Source organism: Ruditapes philippinarum, unplaced genomic scaffold (assembly GCF_026571515.1).
Source record: "Ruditapes philippinarum isolate M1 unplaced genomic scaffold, ASM2657151v2 ctg1900_1_1_1_1, whole genome shotgun sequence".
Classification (NCBI taxonomy): Eukaryota; Metazoa; Mollusca; class Bivalvia; order Venerida; family Veneridae; genus Ruditapes; species Ruditapes philippinarum.
In genome coordinates this window covers 29,207-50,961 of record NW_026861695.1, presented here as the reverse complement: position 1 = coordinate 50,961, position 21,755 = coordinate 29,207, and the positions used below count along the sequence as shown (strand labels likewise).

The 21,755-nt window shown below is 32.1% G+C and overlaps 1 protein-coding gene across 5 annotated transcripts in view; it reads left to right on the top strand.

The window, feature by feature from the left end:
- Window positions 1–21,755, top strand: part of LOC132716543 (SNF-related serine/threonine-protein kinase-like) — a 115,640-nt gene that overhangs the window by 75,425 nt on the left and 18,460 nt on the right. For all 5 annotated transcript variants that reach the window (XM_060699839.1, XM_060699841.1, XM_060699838.1 and 2 more), the window contains exons 4-7: window positions 19,081–19,139; window positions 19,528–19,660; window positions 20,187–20,338; window positions 21,045–21,199. In XM_060699839.1, coding sequence (XP_060555822.1) covers window positions 19,081–19,139; window positions 19,528–19,660; window positions 20,187–20,338; window positions 21,045–21,199 — 499 coding nt within the window. The remainder of the gene's footprint in view (window positions 1–19,080; window positions 19,140–19,527; window positions 19,661–20,186; window positions 20,339–21,044; window positions 21,200–21,755) is intronic.

Here is a 21,755-nt window from a genome sequence, read left to right as displayed (position 1 = left end):
ACGATATCTTAGTGATTTCACATACTTGCGGTTTTAAAATCATTCAATAAAGTCACGGTTCGGACCTTCTCTCCATATATTAAAACTGTCAGATCTCGCCGAGTTTAAAGGCCAAGTGGATTTTAGGGTTTGAAGAGATATGCTGGTCATTTTAACCAGGGGTCAACCTGGCTGGAGAATATGACTATGTAAATAGATATTTTAATCTTCAACAAATGTAAACGTCAAACTTGGGATTTTCTTCTTTTTATCTAAATAGAACATAAAACATTAAAGGGACTTGGCTCCACATCAAACACGATATTCTTTTAATATAATTATGTAACAAGTTAAGCCGTTGCCATTTAAATCGATAACAGTCCAATATGTTCAGTCTAGAATCAGACTAACTAGACATATACTTTATTGCTACTTGTTAAATTCTACGATTTGAATATAAAAATACTTGAATTAATAACAGACAGCTGCGCAAGTCGACCACAGATATGCAACAGGATAAGGGTTTAAAGTGACCCTTTCTTAATTTCTGTTATGTATTTCACTTAATCCATGCATATACTACACTAACTATCAAACTTTTTGATTCCTTCCATATACCATCCATCCATATTCCATCCATACATATTCCATCCATACATATTCCATCCATCCATATTCCATCCATACATATTCCATCCATACATATTTCATCCATCCATATTCCATCCATACATATTCCATCCATACATATTCCATCCATACATATTCCATCCATCCATATTCCATCCATCCATATTCCATCCATGCATATTCCATCCATACATATTTCATCCATACATATTCCATCCATACATATTCCATCCATCCATATTCCATCCATACATATTCCATCCATACATATTCCATCCATCCATCCATATTCCATCCATCCATATTCCATCCATCCATATTCCATCCATCCATATTCCATCCATACATATTCCATCCATCCATATTCCATCCATCCTTATTCCATCCATACATATTCCATCCATCCATATTCCATCCATCCATAGTCCATCCATTACTTAAGGAATTCCATGGTGAAAGTTTAGACGAGGGAGGGGGCTGGGGCTGGGGTTAGGGGAGAATCTCGTTAATACGTATAAACTACTTTGAAAAAGAAAAATAATAATAATAAAAAAAAGAGAAAAAAAAAAATAAAAAAAAAAATATAGAGATGTTGATACAGGCCGCTTAAACTTTCATGTTTTCAATTTCGATTAAATACAAAGCAAGTTGGTTTATGCAAATTGGATGTTTTTATGACGTTAGTCAAATTAAATTGATTTTAAATTTTGCATGTCACGATGTTCAATAATATGCATCATAACTAATATGGAAATTAATTCTTATCATTTTTGAAACACAATTTACTTGCTAAATTATATAAATATTTTAAAACTTTTAATGCTATTTCATATTCACAAATATAAAATTTGCTTTGTAATGACTATATTATGCCAATTAATTTCATAATTTATCATGACCCATGTTAGTAATGAAAGCTGAACAAAATATACCGGAGAATTATACATTATCACCGGTTGTGGTTGAAGTATAACTTCGTTTTAAAGTATTTGAATAAAAGTTAATTACACACGCCTTCCTTAAGTAAGTTTCTCAAAGCTGTCTGTATACCGTCGCTTGATGGGCCGAGACTTTTTGTCTGCACTTTTGTCATGATATAGACACACAAGTCCTTTCAGGCTAAAATAAAACACAAAATTGTCAAATAACCCAATTGAGAACATTTAAGAATGAAACATTATCCTACGTGAATAGTAAGTTAACTTTCATTTCAGAGTCTATAGTTGTTAAACCCTGACCTACCCTGCGTGAATCTTGTCTTGTGAAGTTTGCATTAAGGTGTCCCGTTGTTACACATACAAATATTAGATGTCTGCAAATAAAAAATATTTGCTGTTTTTAATGCAGTATTGTCATCTAAAGCGTAACTCAGGGATCTTGACCCAAATATTTGATAAAAAGTAGGTCCGTTATGTAGGTCATATTTCGTTAAGGAACTACTTTTGTCCCTAACATTATATCTATTTCTATGGGCTTGTTTGCCTCTAATCGTGATACATATATCATCAAATGTGTCCGGTATCAAAATCAACAAGGTATAGTCATTATTTAAGATGTACTACTGCGAGCGAGTTTGAAGCAGAATTTCATTTTGTGTCCTCCATGAGACTAGCACTTGAAACCGTTAAAATATCTGGAAAAAAGAAGTGATCCCTCGGAAGAATTAAAAAACAGCAAAATTACATAATATTGCAGACTCGTTTGATGCAGTCTGTACATGACAGATAATGAAAAAGTGCAGTATCCCTCACGCCCACTCCCCCTCCTAGCACCGGCTTGAGCGCAACTTAAAAGTGCTGGACTCAACGATCCCGAAGGACCAGAAAAATATAACAACACTGAAAAGGTTTATCGTGAATTCAAAGACAAAGTAATAGTCCAAAGTGATGACTAACTTTGAAAGAAGACTACTTTATGTTTGAGTTGAGCTTCTAATACCTGCTCAACGGCCCACTTGATGTTCAAACAAGATCGCATTGTATGACTTAAATAATTAAATAAAAAAACACATGACATATCGTTTCCTATCATACAAGCAATACATCAAAATTCTTTCAAACCTTGCGACCTTAGTCGTTGACAAGTGTCAATTTTACCACATATCTATGTATTCATACATTCTTCATGTAGATACATTAAATATTCTGATGTTTTGTGCCCCTTCATTTTTTTTCATCATGATTATTTACTCTAGACGTTTACATTATCTCTTTTCATTTTGTTAAATTTGATTTTTTCTTTTGAATTAATTGATGTCTAAAATACTCTAATTATAATGTTGCAATCTGGTGTATGATAATTTGAATTAATTCATTGTACGGTTATTTCATTCATCAGTGACAATTTAAATCTTAAACCATTAACATCTGTTTACCTATCAAACGAAATTCAATGTTTATAAAAGTAATTTTGTATCATTTGATTTATTCAATTCTGTTCAATAATCGACGTTGTCATTTAAAGAATCACGCGCTTCACTTCGGGACATGAGGAGACAAAATAATTACTGACAATACAGTTAAATGGTTAATCATTGAATCAGTGAATATGTATTCAAACTTTCTCTAACCATCTCGACAATTAGCATAATCATGCCGTTGTTCATGCGGTGAAATGACTTAAACTGTTAAACAATTTTTACCCCGACGTTAATCTCCTTTCTTAAGTCTTTTAGAGACTAAATAAACATAATTTCATTTCGAGGACATTCAAATATGTCTTAAGAGCGCATTTTGTCAACGTTACAATAGAACTCTATATAATCATGAACTATTTGACAATCTTTAAAAAGCAAATACATTGAAATAGAAAAATGTTTCAAAATATAATTGAATTGATTTAAATCAAAATGAGCGGCTACAAGACGAATTTTTCACAGCTGGATGTAACTTATGTTTAATCTTCTGCCACCGCTATGAAATAAGCAGGTTTGAATTAAAATTTACCACCGGGATCCGAACATTTCGCACGTGCAAATTGGTGCACATATCCACCCTGTCAGCAGTCTCCTAAACCATACGTTAATAATTGAAAATTACATTCAGAGTCAAACTTATCATCTGTCAAAACAGCTGTTATGTATTTACACACGTCTTCAAAACATCCGCGTTTTTCCCAGACTCCTAAATACTCACTTAACAGCCCTTCACATTTCTAATTTCGGCAACTGAGATAACCCAATGATAATCCAGCGACTGTTTGACATCTACCCCTTCACTTACTGTCACAACTTACTCGTGCTGTTTCAATATTGACATAACAACCTAGTTACAATACGAAGATCACGTTCGATTACTTAACTTCCGTATTACACCAAATGCAAGCAGGACTTTTGCTAATTTTGACATTTATTAATCGTAACATGTAGCCATCTTATCTACGAAGTATGTTATCCGGTATTTTACAAGACTGGGATCAAAAAACCACTAGTTTTCATGTGTCAGCAGAGCTATAAAATAATTATTGATGTATGATCTATGGTGTACGCTAGCAGTATTTTTGCTAAACCTGTTGTTTGAGGGTCCCTTTCCTGTGATGTAAAATATATTAGGCAGTCCGTGCGAACATTCTTACTCGTGTCCGCTTGTCAAGTTGAACATGGAGAAAGCTCGTTTTTGTTATTAATATTATTGTATATAAGTATTTGGTATACGAATGAATACTTCTAACGTTACCGTATGCAATGTGGCGAAAGAGAGGAAAAATAAGTTACATTTATCAGGAAATATGAATTTCCCCACGTTGAGTCAGAGTTGATTATTTAAACTCTCGTATTTCACATCGCCCAAACATATTCTTACTTACCTCAGTTTTTTTTATAGAAAAAAAAGGAAACCGTCAACTTTGTGTACCTAAACTGATAAATGCATGCCTTCGCATATATACAACATTTTAATGATAAAACATTTTCTTTCATTTTCACTTTTTGCTGACTTTGCGAAACACGGCTATTTAAGTCCTGACCATGTCGCTGAAGACTGTAATAAAGATTACATCAAGGAATTTTTATCTCCTTTTAAAGCTAGTCTTGATTATCTCTTAGATAGCACATAATCTTTATACGATCATTTTGTAAACCATTTACATTGATAGCGTTTAATGACCGCTTGCAGTCGTAAGTTACCTCTAATTATGGTAGGGGTAAGATGGTTGGTGACCACTCGGCTTCGGGAAGGGCTAATGTTGCCAGGTTGTTATGTAGTAAAGATCAGCCCCTCTTAAATTGGCCTAAATATTTATTTTGCTCTAGCCGATAAGATCGATTGAAAATTATTGCATTAAGTTTTATGTGTTTGTTTCTTATTTTAGATATTTTGTTAGATTGTTCGAATAAGTTATTGGATTAATTTAAGCCGCTTTTGAGCACCAGAAACTTAATAAAACGTAACTTACGTCATCCGAATGCATACTATGCATATTATGCATATTTACTTTATTAATACTAATATTTATATTATTATCCATTCCGTATATAAATGTGTGTGTGTCAGGTATTTGCTTTCTACAGGCGTGTTCCTTGAAAGTCAAACGTTTCAAAACAATTTAGTTCAGGGACAGCTTTAGAAAAAAACACCAATCGTTGAATAAGTTATAGATTTTTCAACCATAATGTGTTTATTTTGGTATTTTGATAAGAATTAATTATCCGTGTTATCTTGCACAATATCTTATCACGTGACACGGAATTTTAACAAGTTTTGATTTACTTGAGACAAAAATAACATAACGATAAATCAGCAAAACTTTGCTTTATTTTCTAAACAAACCAAGATTCACCGTTTTTAGAAAAGACAAAAAAAATGCGAAAGGTTTTACAGTCTTTTTAACAATATTATGACATTATAATAACGAAAGTAAAAAACAAACGTACGTAGTTTTGGATGAATCATATGCGGCTCCTACATTAATTTTGCATACGGCTGGAAAATACAGTGACTATAAAATCCAGGCTGACATATGTAATCCCTTGAAATAATATTAAGATAAGATACTAGACTTACTATGGTGATATAATACCCTACATTACCTGATGTATTGATACGAAGATCATGATTTATTTTGGTAAGACTTAAGACGTAAATATTCAATTTAATTCCTATAAATATTAGTACTTGAAAATTAAAGAAGCAACCTGGCATAATAATTATTGTTGACGTTTTAAATCGTGCGGCTTATCGGCAGCAAATCCGTCTTAATTTAGATCTTCCGTCAATGAAAGACCACTTGACATGTACTTTGACAACCCGTGCTTCGATCTACACATGATTTCGGGATGTCAATCTGTTTAACTTGAATGTAATACTAAAGGGGAATTTTAATAAAACGGCATAAGATGCCCTCTGGCGGTTGAATTTATCTTAACTAGAATCAGCGTGACCTTACATTCCATAGACATGTTTGATAGATTTTAGTACCTGATATCTTTATTTGTATTATGCTAAAATGTGTCTAATAACACTTATAAATAAAAGCGACCCTTTAAGAAACTCTACCCTACTGGCCACACACCATGACGGCATGGGCTATTTCGAGGATAAGGTCAATTTGAAAAATGTTAAAGTTAATAAGCCAAAAAACGTAGCAATTAGGCGAAGTTTAAATTTTGTTAATTTGACCATAAATGTGTCACTTTTATACAAATCAAGAGCACGTGATTTTTTATAGTCATACTTAATTAATGGTGACCGTAAACTAGTCTGGACGTTAACGTGAGAACATAGTAAATAACTGTATATTATAAACTGTCATTTATACATATTTTGTGAACCTAGGGTGAATTTTTTATTAAATATATACATACCCTTAGTGTCTGGTTTTAAATACTTTAAATATGGACATGCTTTTAATGGTAATTGTAAAGCTATAAACAGATGCTACTTAATCGTGTCGTCTGACATGCCTCTTATTGCACGTGAACAAAAACAAAACAAAAACTCTGTGCGAATGGTGGGTCCTCACTTAATATTTCAATAACCACACTAATTCCTTTCAAAATGCCATAGATATATACTCATGCAAAAAGCAATTCTATATAAAAAAAACAACACTTCTTTATACGAATAACCCTTATATGTATTTTTTCTTTTCTTTCAACCTCCCAGTTTTGTCATGGCGCGGCCCATATTTTGAATTTTTCTCTCAAAATGATGAACAGCTTGTCCAGATTGAGAGATATTTGAAGACTTTTAAGATATTTACCTTATCAAAGATAAAATACTCTTAATATTACAATATGTCCGTATTATTGCCAACATGTTGTATAAAATAAATAAACCCTTCAATATGAAATGGAAGAAATGATGGTTAACGATGACATGGTATGTTAAAGATTCATTTGTATTTGATTTTCCCTGGGTCGACCTGACATTAAGACATTGATTTTATCAATGTTATGTTTAAATTGTACAGATATCTTTCGGTTTAAATGTGACAATTTCATTTACAAGACTTATAAAACTATATTTACTTAAAATATGACTGTTTGAGAACATAAAGTAATAAAAATTAAGATTCTTTGATCATGTCGAATCGAGCTGAATATTTATGACTCTATAGAAGTATTTGTGTGTTAAAGCTGATAAGGTTATTATGCGACACGAAATAAGTTTTATCAGGCACCTTAATAAGTTTATCAAACGGCTCCATCTCTGATATCCGGGCCTTAAAGCGGTGTATATCAACTCTGCTTATCTCATGTATCAACTGATCAGTTTTGATACTTTTCAGATAGATTTATCACTCAATTGAAGATGTATTAAACGGTTTAAAATCTCAAATGAGCCGTTAAAGGCTAGTCGCTCAAAGCACCTGTGCTTTGCATGCTTTAATTGATATTGGTAGTACATTTTTGCACATCATTATTACGCCAAGTGCAGCTGTGATTAATGGGAAGTTGTCATTTATACATACAATCCCTGCAAGAAGTTTGATATTAGTATTGAATCTTCAAGAACGATAAATAATAATAAATATCTTTAAGTAACCATAAATATATTAAATATTGAGTTACAGCACTATTGCTTTTGTTTGTTTCATTTTTACGCCTTTTCCCAACAGTATTTCTGTCATATAGGCGGGTAGTTTCCTAACAGTCGTTCTTGGAGAGTTACACCCGTACTAGACTAACTTCCTCTGCGCTAAACTATCAAAGCGAACCCACGCCAGAGAAGTAACTGGATTAGAAGTCATCGACTCTAACCCCTCGACCACGGAGGCGGTGCAGCACTATTGCAGCTACAAATAAAGAAGCAGATACAACATTGTTTGCAACAAATTTAAATTTACACTAAAAAAAACAACTTGCTGAATCTTTACAATGAAGATTAATGTTAAAAGAATTTGAAAGTTCTTCGTGACCATGATGTTGTTAAATCATTGGGAAGCAAGGCTGTTAAGATACATTAAAAATACAAGAATAATTGATAATACAATGTATATTATCTTGCTTTTTTGACGAAATGTAGTTTTCAGTTGATTTCCTTTCTTTTCTAAACTTTTAAGATACCAGAGTGCTATTATGGAAGAATATAAAGATTTTTTTTGGAGCATCTCTCAATGAATTTATTGCTTTTGAGTCAAAGGAAAGTTAGCAGTGATAGTGAGATTCAACTGTCACTAGTGTAACAGAAAACTCTGTTTGCCCGTGCAGCGTGGCCGGACTCTGTTAGGTCCATTGGTTACATCAATTTAGCTTTTTGATCAAGCAGTATCTTACATAACCATTTAAAGTTCCGAATTTATGAGAGACGAAGTCCATGACTAAATGTTTCATTGACAGGGGTAATAACTAAGGTAAATCAGAACTATATAATAAATAATTCAGTAACGTATAAATGTAACATCGGAACTTCATTCGTCACATCAGAGATGATTTGTAGCATATATGATATATGTACGGGGAAATGCCATGACTGTATTCACGAAATTGACATTCTATTTTAGTGTGTTTTATTAAATTGTACAAAACGGTTACACTCTTCTCTAAGATATGTCCAACAAGTTTAAAGAAATTACACAGGTTTTGTTTTAGATATATTGTTGATACAAGTTATATATATTTGGTTACATAAAACTTGTCAGATATAATCGATGAAGCCTTTGGTCACCTTATGGTTCTTTCCGTGTCGATTTGATTTTGAAATCTATCTAAGGTGTTATAACCATAAAACATTATTCTAACATAGTACTTCAGACAAACATTTCAGCCGCATGTCCTGGAAAAAGATGGCTCACGAAAATATACCTTAGAAGTAAGTCAAACATCTTGTAAATGTCACACTTCTTCAAGTACCTTAAATTTAACAAATCAAAGGAATTTTAAATAAGACAGTCATATGTACTTATAATATTAAAACATGCAGACATTTATTGTTTGTGTTTAACAGAATGAAAGATTAGGCAGGTGATTGTTTGCGTGCCAAACTTTTTAAACCCTTTCATAACCACATCAATCAAATTGGTAATATACTTTTGATAAGGCATTTTAGACATACTTTCTTCATCCGACACTTTATTTGGATGACATGTTATTCAATAGAGAAAGCCTATAAGATAATTCAACTGACAGAGACGGAATAGATAAATTGATAAGTAATTTATGGAGAAATTAAACGATTAGGTTACGCGTGGAGATGAAAGTATGCCGCCCCAAATGATATGATATATAGAAACTGTTCATACAAGTTTTTCGTATGTTAAGTTTGTAATACCACATATCTAAAAACACCTTTGATCTCCACTAGAGGCCAACTGTGCTGACCATGGAGGGCGGATATTTGTGCGGCTTACCGCTCTCTATTCAACAAACTTCAACCGTGCAAATAAACTACAGGTGTTCAAGTACGAAACTACCAGTTCTTATTCGGGGTATTTTGGTACCTTTAATCCCCCAAAAAGTGCAATTAATATGTATCTTAAGGTGACCGAGTAATGATATATATCGCATTTTAGAAATCGACAATTTTATAATAATTGTTATATAATTATAGTTGTTAATACATTGCAATATTGCTACGCTAGTTAGATGTTTAAGCCTCATTGAAATTGATATGCTCCAGTTAACTGACATTGCAGCGCAGTCTGCTGGAGGTCTTTCTTGAATCTCCAGCTTTAACAAGTTAAAAAAAGGTACAAAAAATGATTTTTTAGAGAAAATATATCTAAAAATTAAATAGATTATACTAAATGTCTTTTTTTACTTCTATTACCCCTTTTAGGACACTTCTGAGTGAATCTTTTCTCTAATAATTTGCTGTTTCAACGTAAATATAGAGTTCATTGCATAGGGATATCAAGTTCTTTAGCCACCTATTTCTAAATCGTTATCTAAACGGTGGGCTAATCTTCCGTGTTACCCTCATCCAGTGATGTATGAATTTATCTAGGCCCATGTTAATTCTCTACAATTTATCACCAGATGCGTATGTGTATGGTTGACAAGTTGTTCCATCTAGAGACCGGACTAATCTTCTTTTATATCACCACATTTTACAAGATACTGCTTCGGGCTTACCAGAGAAAAATCTACTTTCTTATTAACGGCGTAATAGTCCAATCTAAAAACTTGAGTATAAGGTATCTTGAAGGTTTTTGTCGATCTGTCCAAATAAAGGATTACTTAACTGATTTGTGACTTGCATAGAAATTAGTTTTTGCTATGTAATGCTGACGATTTCTTTACATATTTTCAGCGGTTTTTGTAAAATTAGGTTTGATGTTTTGTATAATTATGAAGTTTGTTTATACGGTAAGCCCTTGTGCTTTAAGTAAAAGGAAGTGAAACAATATTCCGTTTCAACCCTTTGATATGATGATAACGTATTCAGTAGGTCAATGGCTGTTGGACATTTAATACGACAAGGAATATAGAAATGTATATGAATACCATATGCATGTTTTATTTTTAGTCACAATATTTTGATTTAAACAGTTGTAAAGACAACTTGCAAGTTAGTTCAACTTTTATTAGTCCTCTTCATGGAACTCTCCAGTTCTTGATTGTGTCATGTGTAGTAGCATACCCCGAGTGGGGCTTCAACCCACGATCCTATAGGGTTGTAATGCAGATACTTTGACAGCTATTACAGTTATCTGCACAATCAACCAACCCTAAGTTACATATTTATCTAAGTTTATCAATGTTGTTCTACAGAATATTTAACATATAAAGCATGTTTTGTAACATGTTTTGAGATGGAAATTGTTTAGGGGTTTCTGAGGATGAACGATGGGAGGGGGGATGTGGGGTAGTCACGTGTGAAGATATGACCTTTTTAGTATATAGTGCAGGGGAAGGGGGGGGGGGGGTAAGTACAAGATTAATTTACAAGTCCCTCCCAGTTCCGCAGTTTTAATAAAAATCATGATGGCTCACTGAATAAATGGTGAAGGTCGAGCGTTCACAAATGAAGTGTTTATATATCTATATATTGATACGGCTTTGATAACGTTGAGGACTTTAATTGCAAAATAGATATTTATTAGTCTATTACATCCGACCCTCGATATTTAATATCTACTTGATAAAAATGATAATAAATTCATGCTCAGCGAAAGATGTACGCTACATGACGATACATGTTGTGTAATTTGAAGAATTAACGTTAAAAGGAACATAAATCATTTTGATTATTTGTTAAATACTTAAGTGAAATGGTTGATATGATCAAATAAGTATTCAGCGGTAGACAACAGGTTGACATAAGTGTTATAAAAAACTATATCAAACGACAATATAGATCATTTATTGTGCCTCCGAAAATGAATTAAGGTATTTTGTAGACGATATCGCGAAATTACATAAAAAGTATCGTCTGGAAAATTTATACAAAGTTTAATATGTTGGTACAAGTTTCTTGATATAAAAGGTCATATCTAACAAATTTTTAGAAAGACATGCAATCTGTGGGAACGTGTGATACTTTGACATTTCATTTCATATTAGTGCACTGCTATGCTTATACATGTATATTATAAACAATCGATATGATCCTGTGGTTTTAACAAGATCGTCTTGAAAATACGAAAATGTGTAGAATATAAGAGGCAAACATGTGTACTACAAGTGCTGAACAATGCTTGCCACTGTAATTTAAAGCCAAAATGTCATTCATTTTCAATGTTACTTTGGTTACACACACAGCACCGGTTTGTAGAAAAAAGAAATAAACATGCATTACTAGTATATAATTAACATTTTAAATACAAAATGTATGAGTTTGGTTACATAATTCACATCATGTCCACAACACCGGATTGTGGGGGGGGGGGGGGGGGAGGGTTGAATATTGATCTGAAAGTGTATTTCCACAAAAAAAGGAGCTGAAAGTGTATTTCCACAAAAAAGGAGACGGAAAACGATTTACAAAATATTTCTACCAATGGAAACTGAAAATAAATCAGGTTTAACTTTTATTTAGCATACTGATTAGGCACACTGAATTCGGTTATTCGTTTTAAGTATGAATATGATTGAAATATACCTTGGGTGAAAAGTGCATCGTAGTGCATTGAGGAAAATATATGACCACATAGATAAGGTGAGCTGTCTGACGTCGCAATTGAAATGGCAAAATAAATACCATTCGCATGTCAAGATTTCAATATTTGGGATAAACGTCACAAGGTACACTTGAAATAATTTAAAGAGCTGTTCAAACGAGAGGTAATATATCTGAATAAGAGAAAATATCTGCCCATGTTTATTTTTCATATTGATTCAAGTGTTTCGGATAAGTAGTTCAAAGTTGTGCCCCAAAGTATATCAAAATATATGTTTCACCTTTCCCTTAATTTGTATATTTTGACATGTTTTTATTTGTACTAAGAGTTTAATATATAGAAATTAAAATATCTAGGAAAGGCCGGTTACACTGTATCGTTATATAGGAGGGAAATCCTAGACTATTCAAAAGGATATTAAAGTAGCCACATTTTTGTTAAAGAAAATGAATTAATATTGCTCTCAAATATACATTTATGGACTAAGACCCATAGATACCGCCACATAACTAAATATATGAAATAAATAGTTTTCAATATTCTAGAATAAAAAGTTTAAACAACCAATATTTTGGAAATTCACCAGCATATTCATATGCTTATATAGATATTTATTTCTTTATATATACGAAACGATTATTTTTCAAACTAATAAAATAATAATAAATTAATGCGGTCTTAACATTAAATACAATGATTTATGTGCCATGACATTGAAATGTTTGTCTGCTTTTCTAAATGTTAAATCACAATTCACATTATCACCTTTAATGTTATTTTATTCAATGTTTATTTTCAAACAACTGTACTTTCCTTGTTACATAAATCAATTTTGTGGTCTGTAATCATAAATGTTATTCTAGAAAGCAACATGTCGTCTCTTTTGATCTTACCTTACCATCCCTGATCTTTTTTCATCTTCAAAGCTGAGATATGTAAAAAATATTTAACCTAATTTGTCATTGTATGTTCAAATGCATGATATGTTTGCAATAAAATGCATGTCCAAAATCTAGAGATGTTAGTGAATAATTGTTTGTCCTTATTTTTATACTGTTATGAGGAACTGCCGATATATAAGTCAAGGTGCTGAATAAAAATGTTTTCTGTTCTGTTCTGCTCTGTTCCACATTATCTATGACATATGAGAATATTGAGAATGCATCATAAAACAAACCTATATATTACAAGTAGTACATCTGTACTTAAATTCTTTATACATATATGCATTCACCACGTATTCATAACAAGTAGGTATTTTTTAAATTTCTTTATAAAGCACTTTTCTTTGTAACCAAAAAAAAATTGAAATAGAAACAGCGGTCTTTTCAGAGAGGTGGTCTATTAAAACATCTAAATTCCAAACTACATATGATGATGTATGTTATCGGCAGTTTTTTTTTCGTATATAGAATTCATTCGGGAGGTGGTTTTTAAGACAAGGTTTTCCTGTACGTATATTTCTAACTTAATGCCATCCATGATTGCGGTTAAACGTTTAGTGCAGATCTATATAATCAGTTCTAATTGTGATTTTTAACTTTATTTTCATATCAACATTCCAGCATCTTATTTTCATAGTTTATTCTTTCAAAATTACCATCAAATTCTAATCTCATAGTTACATTCCTAAAATATTACATTTTAGTTACTGGTAAAATGAAACTTTTTACTAAACTATATTGCTTGTGATATATTTTATACCTATCTTATATGCTGGTTTATTTGCCACTAAAGTATCTATACGGGGAATTCACCTTTCGTTACAATTAATGTGATTTATATGCACTTTATTACCCTTTTATTAATGTGAATATCTGTAAGAAATTTTTACTTATTTCCTTGGGTAGTGAGTTTACATTGCAATATCAATATAGTCAGGCATTCATAGTCATTTTGGTTTAATGTTTTGTGAAAAGTAAGAACAATAAACAAGGTATTGCATTCTAAACAGTGCAATATCAAGGAAGATAACCATCAAAGAAAAATGTTTTATAACACTATAGCATCATATAAACCACCCTCCCTGACATTGGTCATCCATCTTCACTTCTGGAGCAGGTACGAACTGTTGAAAATAAATCATACCCCATCTTATCAGGAATCGAACCTTTAAATATTTTGGGAGCCATATTTCACACCATCCCAGCTGCCACTTGGCATATTCTCCACACTCGTTGACAACATCACATAAATCTGCCAGGTCAGAAAACTAACTAGATAATTAACGCACTAATTACCGGTCATTTCGGCTACAAGTTGACCACCTCAGTGAACAATCACTCACTCCCCTCATTATTTCTATCCTGCATTTTCGGATTTTTCCCAGCCGTTTTTTACATGAATAATTACAAACCTATCTATTCTAATGTTATAATCCTGTTAAAACATTAATATTATCTACAGAGAGCGATCACTTTAATACAGTGCATTCAATTAATTTGAGAAGACCACAAATATGTTTGAAACATGCATAAAATCATGTCGGGATATATATTTATGTACGGTATCTTAGTCACTGAAATAAACTCGAATACAGATTAAAATGAAAACACCCATGTTAATCATGTACGGCTTGTGGTATACCAACTAAGAGGTCGAGAGTTAAAGTCCCGAATTAAACATCATATGCTTGCTAATAATCGACGTATCATCCTTGGGTTTGTGCGAATCAGAACATCGTCTGCTTTGTAGAGAAAACAACAACAACAACAAACAAACGTTACAACGTTTTTATTGAAATAGAGTAGAATCCATGCAAATTGTTGAAATTGCAAAATATGCTTTAAGCAAACCTAACAGAGCAATGCATGCAAATAAAACTAATAAACTGTTTCTATGGTAACAGTATTGTCATTGATGACTTGATGATAGATTTGTACCTACAGTAGCCCACTTTTATCTCTTCAATTATTACAGAAATTGACAGATATACAACAACGATTTACATAGATACAGGGCTTCGTGCTTGTTGCTGTGATCAGGCATGGTCTCGACGATAGATAAATTATAAGGATATATAAGAATTTGCTTTTAAAATTTTCTAAAGACCTGATAAGCTGTATTGAAATAAAATACAGCGAATATACCCCTTTCTAGTGCGGTCATTTGGGCCTTCATTAATTGCTCAGCTACCGTTGAAATAAGACTGAAAAGTTGAAAAGTTGACTACATTGTTAAAATTGATATAGATCTAGCATTTGTATGGGTTTTATATAGGCAAATCGTTACTTATTGTACCCGTACTTAAAGTTAATGAAATGTTTCTCGCTAAGTAAACAGATAAATTAAGCATTAGTCATATCTAAATCATCAGTATTAACATCACACGAAGATTGTCAACGTTTGCAAAAATAGCATTTTTCCGTGTGTCAATATAAATTTTCTATCTCTTAAAATTTTGTATAGCCCTTAAGTCATTAAATGATCTGCCTTACTTCTTTTTAACAACACATACATTGTGTATTCAACTTTTTTTTGGTAAAAAAAGCTTTAACAATGAAATCTGCGGGGTTGAATCATACATACCAAGAACGGCCGTAAAGTAGTCAAAGGGAGGTAACAAGTACTGAAATTTTGCACATTCGGCAAAAAATTTAAACCTGGATATGCCCTCAGGATTTCATTAGAATCGGCTTAATAACTGTTTTCGCATGGCTTGTTTGATTACCCAGTTCAGAAGCCAGTACTTAAGTCAGGCGTTCCTTGTACAATAAGCAGACTGCCGGCTAAATTAACTCGTTTAAACGCCGAAATCGCTGGGAGGTCATTATAAACATTTGATACTGGTCAATGAAAAAGTTTAATACTGGCAACTTGAAACATACAATTGAAACTTTAAAGGTCATCAATACCATTTTATATTTCCACCGACATATTATCTCCTTAGTATTCTTTCTCAGGGTGTCAAACTTTTAACTTCCGTTTGAGTTTTCGTCTAAAACGAAGTAGAAATAATGAATTGATGAAATGCATTTGTTAACAAATTTGTGTAAATTATCTTTCTTGCATCTAAAATAATGCAAAAATGGTAAATCAGTAAATACCTGCCTATTGCGCATTAAAAATGTTTCAATAATTCTAAAGTTAAAGACAGTAATGACATTGAAGCATGTTGCATACAAAATATGAAAACATATAAAATACAGTACATATTTGTACACATATAACATATTATATTTTATAATGACGATTGTACGAAGTTATATTTTTTTAACCAAAATGTGAAAGAAATGATAACAGTGGATAAAGTTTTATTAAAATATAGAAAATATGAGACCTTTAACATAGTTGGCACTTTTTATTCATTTTATGTGAATTTATGTGAATAAATAAACCAATTCCCTAAAATGAAAAATAAGCGCTTGATTTCTTTTTTACCCTAGACTATGAAGCCAAGTGCCACTTTCACGCATAATTTATTTTAATGGACGCGCATTAACTTCCACCACTGCTCATTTTCAAATGCTTAAACCATTTACAGCGTTTCCATGCCTACAATATTGAGGTTAGGACCCTAGAAAATGAGAATTTGATAAGCTTAACGTCGGTCCATGATGGCTTTAACAGATCAACAAATATGTCTAGTCGGGTCAGTAAAGTTTTCATTCCCGGCGAGTATCATAAATTACCGTGGGGGTACTAGTAAACTTTTGTATATACGTCCTATAGTGTATTTTTATTTTCAATACTGGAGAGTCTAACACATCTCAAGTGGTACTTCTCTGCAATGAAATTATGCAAATGTCAATTTGATTCCATCTCTTTTAGATGTGACTTCTTTTCTATGTATAATTTGAGGAACACTTCATTTTTTAAAAATGTTTATCGTATTACCTATTTGAGTTGTTTGATTCACATGTGATATGTTTCAAGGGCTAGCAAGTTCTTTTTTAAGCTGTACCAAATTACAAATGTCTTCTATATCTGATACACTTACTTAATTGAAATGTTTTGACTGGAGTCGTAAATGTAAAATACTTATTTCAGTTGTCACTTACAGTTAACATCTTAGACTGATACCTTTCAACGTGACCTCGTGCAAAACTCTTGAAATTTGAATAATCAAAGTCTTAATGAATCTCCATGACGCACTACACCCTTTATTTCATGTTTGTACGTTGTAAAGAGATACTTTCATGAAAAAATAATCATGTTTCCCAGAAGTGAACTGTTAAATCTATCCTCTCACATATTGTTAATGTCAACCTAGGTAAAACTTTCACAGAAAATAGGGGAAAAAAAAAACAACATCAACATGTGTTTTCAGCAATGATTAAAAAACCTCATCAATTAGGGACGACATGCTTCTTTTTTCATGTGTGGATTTATCAAGCGCGAGTGTCTTTCCGTCAAATTAAAAAGTATTTTCTGGAAATTCTTCTCCAAAATATTTGTTGATTTAACTGTAAACCTAGTCGTGAAAAAGCAGCAGCACATGTGGTGTACATGGTTTAACTGAAATTTATACCCTAGATTTTAGACTATGAACATCATTCAAGTACGAAAAAAAATGTTTGAGGTTATAAAAAAGGTGTGTTTTTGGTTTTCCAATGAAGAACATCTGCGAGATCTTGTAAAATAGGTTTTTGACGGTACTATAAAACCAGAGGTCATTTACTCACAGGATGTAAGAAAGTTATAAGCACATTTGTCTCTACACGATAGAAATAGTTGAACTTTTGTAAAGCAACTTCAAAAATGCTGTAAAAATGCGCCGCCAGTTTATTCATTTATCACGTATTTGTAACTATTTATAACGTTTTAAGTGTTATTACAACAGTGATGTGTTTTTTTTTTAACAGTAACACTAGTGTAAAAGACCATTGGTTTAAAAAAAAGCCAAATATAGATTTAATCACCACGATTATTTCATATTCCCATTTGTACAATGTTGAAAATATACTGTGTTTGGAGGCATCCTTTCAACAGCTGCTCCCTGTATGATTCCAACATTTGGTCTATGTAAAACAGCTCCGGCCTTAAATGCTCCAAGAGACGGTAGGATTTCGAAGGCCTTTAATCTCAATTTTGTCGAGCATCCTAGATACATCGTTTATGTATGATGTAAATGAGTTATTTCTCTTTCTTTCCTTGAAACTTTCATTGTAACATTAGCATTAGTATTAATGGTCGACTGGCTTAAATGTTTCAATTATTTACAAATGGATGCAATTATTTTGTTTACAATTTCGTGCATTTTACTGTATATTTGTGGTAGCTCTTTACTAGTTTTCACATTCAAACCACCTGCCAATATCAATGAATATCCCTTCACAAATTATCTACATAGCGCAAACTCGACAATAATAATTGCACATATGGCCCATGTTTCTGTACATACCAATAATTACAACAACAGATCTATGTTTTAAATTAAATATGATACTACCATCCGTCGACTTCTCATTGACCCCATGTGACCTTTGTACTCACCTGAACCGCCCTTAAGAATCCGATATACAGGTAATTTCCCCTTCAAAAAGAATAGCCAAATATTTCCGCTATAATTACTTTGATCATCTCTGTTTAAGTCCAATGTATATCGCATTCCGTAACAAAACCCCTTGAAAACTTTTATCTAAAAGTGGAACTATCTGCATAAATAAAATAGTCGATTTTAAATGAATTCCAGTAAGTTTTATGAAAAATAAATGGGTTTATTGAAAATTTTACAGTTACAAATAATTTATTCATATAATGTTAAGAACAGTTTTGTATGCAAGAGAATCTAAGAGTATGTAATTTCATTACAACAAGTTAAAGTTTAATTTAATATTGAGAAATAAATAAATAAGTTTACGGAAAAAAATTATTCTTATGTTCTCAAAGTTAATTGGTCGTCTGCTCACCACGAAAGAACGTCAAAATCTGCTTACATCAAAATAAAGCAGTCATATAAAAATTAAACATTTTTATCTCATCGTACATGTTAGAAAATTTTTCATAATAAACTTATTTTTCTATTTTCAGGGATTTAAAAATGGAAAATATTCTCCTAGATGGCAAACATAAAAACCTCAAAGTTATTGGTAAGTACATTATGGTTAAAGGGAAGTAATGCTGATATTGTGTAGTAATGGCACATACATTTATTACCTCCCTTACACCTACTCTTGGATAAGTTGAAATCGGAAGTGTTTATATTATGCTACCAGGCAAGCCTGTGTACGCGTGCAGGCGGATCACGCTCTACTGTTTGTGACTAAACTCCATTGTTTTTAAATATTAAAACTGTGTTATAATCCAAAGCAGGGTATATGCATTATATGAATTCAGCTAGTTATTGGTAAAGATCTGATGGCTGTGCTTGAAATGAATCTTATAAATTACACAGCCTTTCCTTCCAACTACTTCTTTTTATTAATTCGAACATTCAGTATATCATTTGTTTCACCTTTTCTTTCTGTATATTTACAGATTTTGGCCTTAGTAACACATTTAGTCGAAATGAGCTGATGAAAACACACTGTGGCTCCCTGGAATACGCAGCTCCAGAACTTATAGCTAATAATGATAATAAATACGGTCCAGAAGTGGACATTTGGAGTCTGTAAGTATATTTGGAAAGTGACAATCGCAACTTTTCGGCCCTTTCCGTCAGCCTTCGGAATAACAGCCGAAGATGTCTAATAGTCAAAGTGATTGCAGTTGCTCGACGATGAAGATAGACGGAAAGGGCCGAAAAGTTGCGATTGGCAAAAGTTTGTAATATATTGTTTTAGTATCATTTTTCTGCTGATGACAAAAACACATTATACACGTTAATATAGAATATTACAGTATAAATAAGAGTGATTATTGTTCAATCTAAAATGTTCCACCAAAGCTGCTACAAGTACAAGCAAGCTAGTGGCAACTGGACCAGGTGACACTGTTCGTTATTAAGTCTGAACAAATTTTGAAATTTCCCCGTAAAGTGATGAATGGTCTTGACCACATTAAAAGATGGACGAGTCCATTGACGATATTCTGAGTGACTTATTTTCTTCATAATCATTGTCCAGACGTTTTATTTCCGTCATTTAACAATACGGTATCACTGTAACAATTACATCAACATTATTTATATATTTCAGTGGTTTAATATTATATGGTATGGTTCTGGGTAAACTGCCGTTTTCTACTCATTACACCGACCAGTACCGTCGTCAAAAACTTCTTGTACAGATTCTTAAAGGACTTTCAGATAATCATTTTAAAGAGCTCACTCTTCATGGGATATCAGAAGGTATGAATTAATAAAAAGACATTCTTGGTCACGTGATTAATAGTTACTCATAATCAGCTAGAAAACAAAGCTTGTTCTTGTTCGATTTTCTGTTGTTTATTTTTATTATTATTTTAAGTAACGCTGGTCCTACAGTGTCATTTATAGAACAGATGTGAGATGAAATCCACTGCTTATTGATCTATTTGATTTAGTTTGTTTAAAGGCCCATTATGCCTCAGAAATGTTTTTATTTGTATTTCTACAGAACTTCTTTTTTTTGGAGCACTTTGGTAGTTACTCATTTTTCAAATATCTTAACTGTCTTTTCATTTGTTGCATTTTGGCAGTTGGTACAGTTATAGTGATTTAGTATTTGTATAGAAGTCAAAATACTACTTTGTTTACATTTTGCTACATTTATGACAATTTTTTTCACATTTATCGCTACTTTTTTCACGTTTCAAGCATCTAAGCTTTTATACCATTATTTAAATTTTACAAAATTCACTTTTGCTTTTTCTAAAGAAGTTAAAAAATTATTCGTATAAAGTGAGGCATACTGTACCTTTAAGCAGTGGCGATTACTTCGGTTGAACAATCTAAATACCATATACTAGCTTCAAAACGTTCTGCTGTTAAAAGGCAACATTGAACTGTACGTTATTGTTGTTTTAAGCGTGTTGCATATTGTTCATTCATTTTTTTATGATATGATATCTTACAGAACTTATTGACCTGCTGAACAAGTTAATCGAACCTTCCGTCGAGTTACGTCTTCCACTAGCAGATTGTGAGATACATTCATGGTTTACAAACAACAATAAGCTTCCCTTCACACCATTTATAGCTCTACCCAGAGATAAGACATCAAAGTTGCAGGTAATTTAATATTTATCATATACTAACAAATAAAATACACATGTATTGAGAAATATTGATGAAATAAAATGCATACATTTGTTTTTTCATTTTTGTATTTTCACTGTACAAATTTGTTATTCACGGCAGTGAAACTTATTTTCCGTATTTTAACTGGTGTCTTGCCGGACTACTTTTTTAATGCAGCCAATACACAAAGTTAAAAGGAGAAGTGTTACGAACTGTAATTTGAAAAAAAGACACAAAAGTATACATCACCAGATATTCAGTTTTTTCTTTAAAAGATGAACCTTCTTTCATCTTGTGATATGAAAATTACATTGTATCATATTAACCTCGTGGCAACCGCCACTCGTTAAATAGTCATTCTTATACCACTCGATGAAAATTTTTAATCCTTTATTTATAGAAAAAAACTTGAATATCTTGTATATATTTGATAAGACTGGTAATCAATTTTTTATTAAATTTATGTAAATTGAAAAGATATGGAAACCATTTCACAGTCGCCGGATCAAATTTTTAGAATTTTTTGTTTTTGTTTTTGAATTGAAAG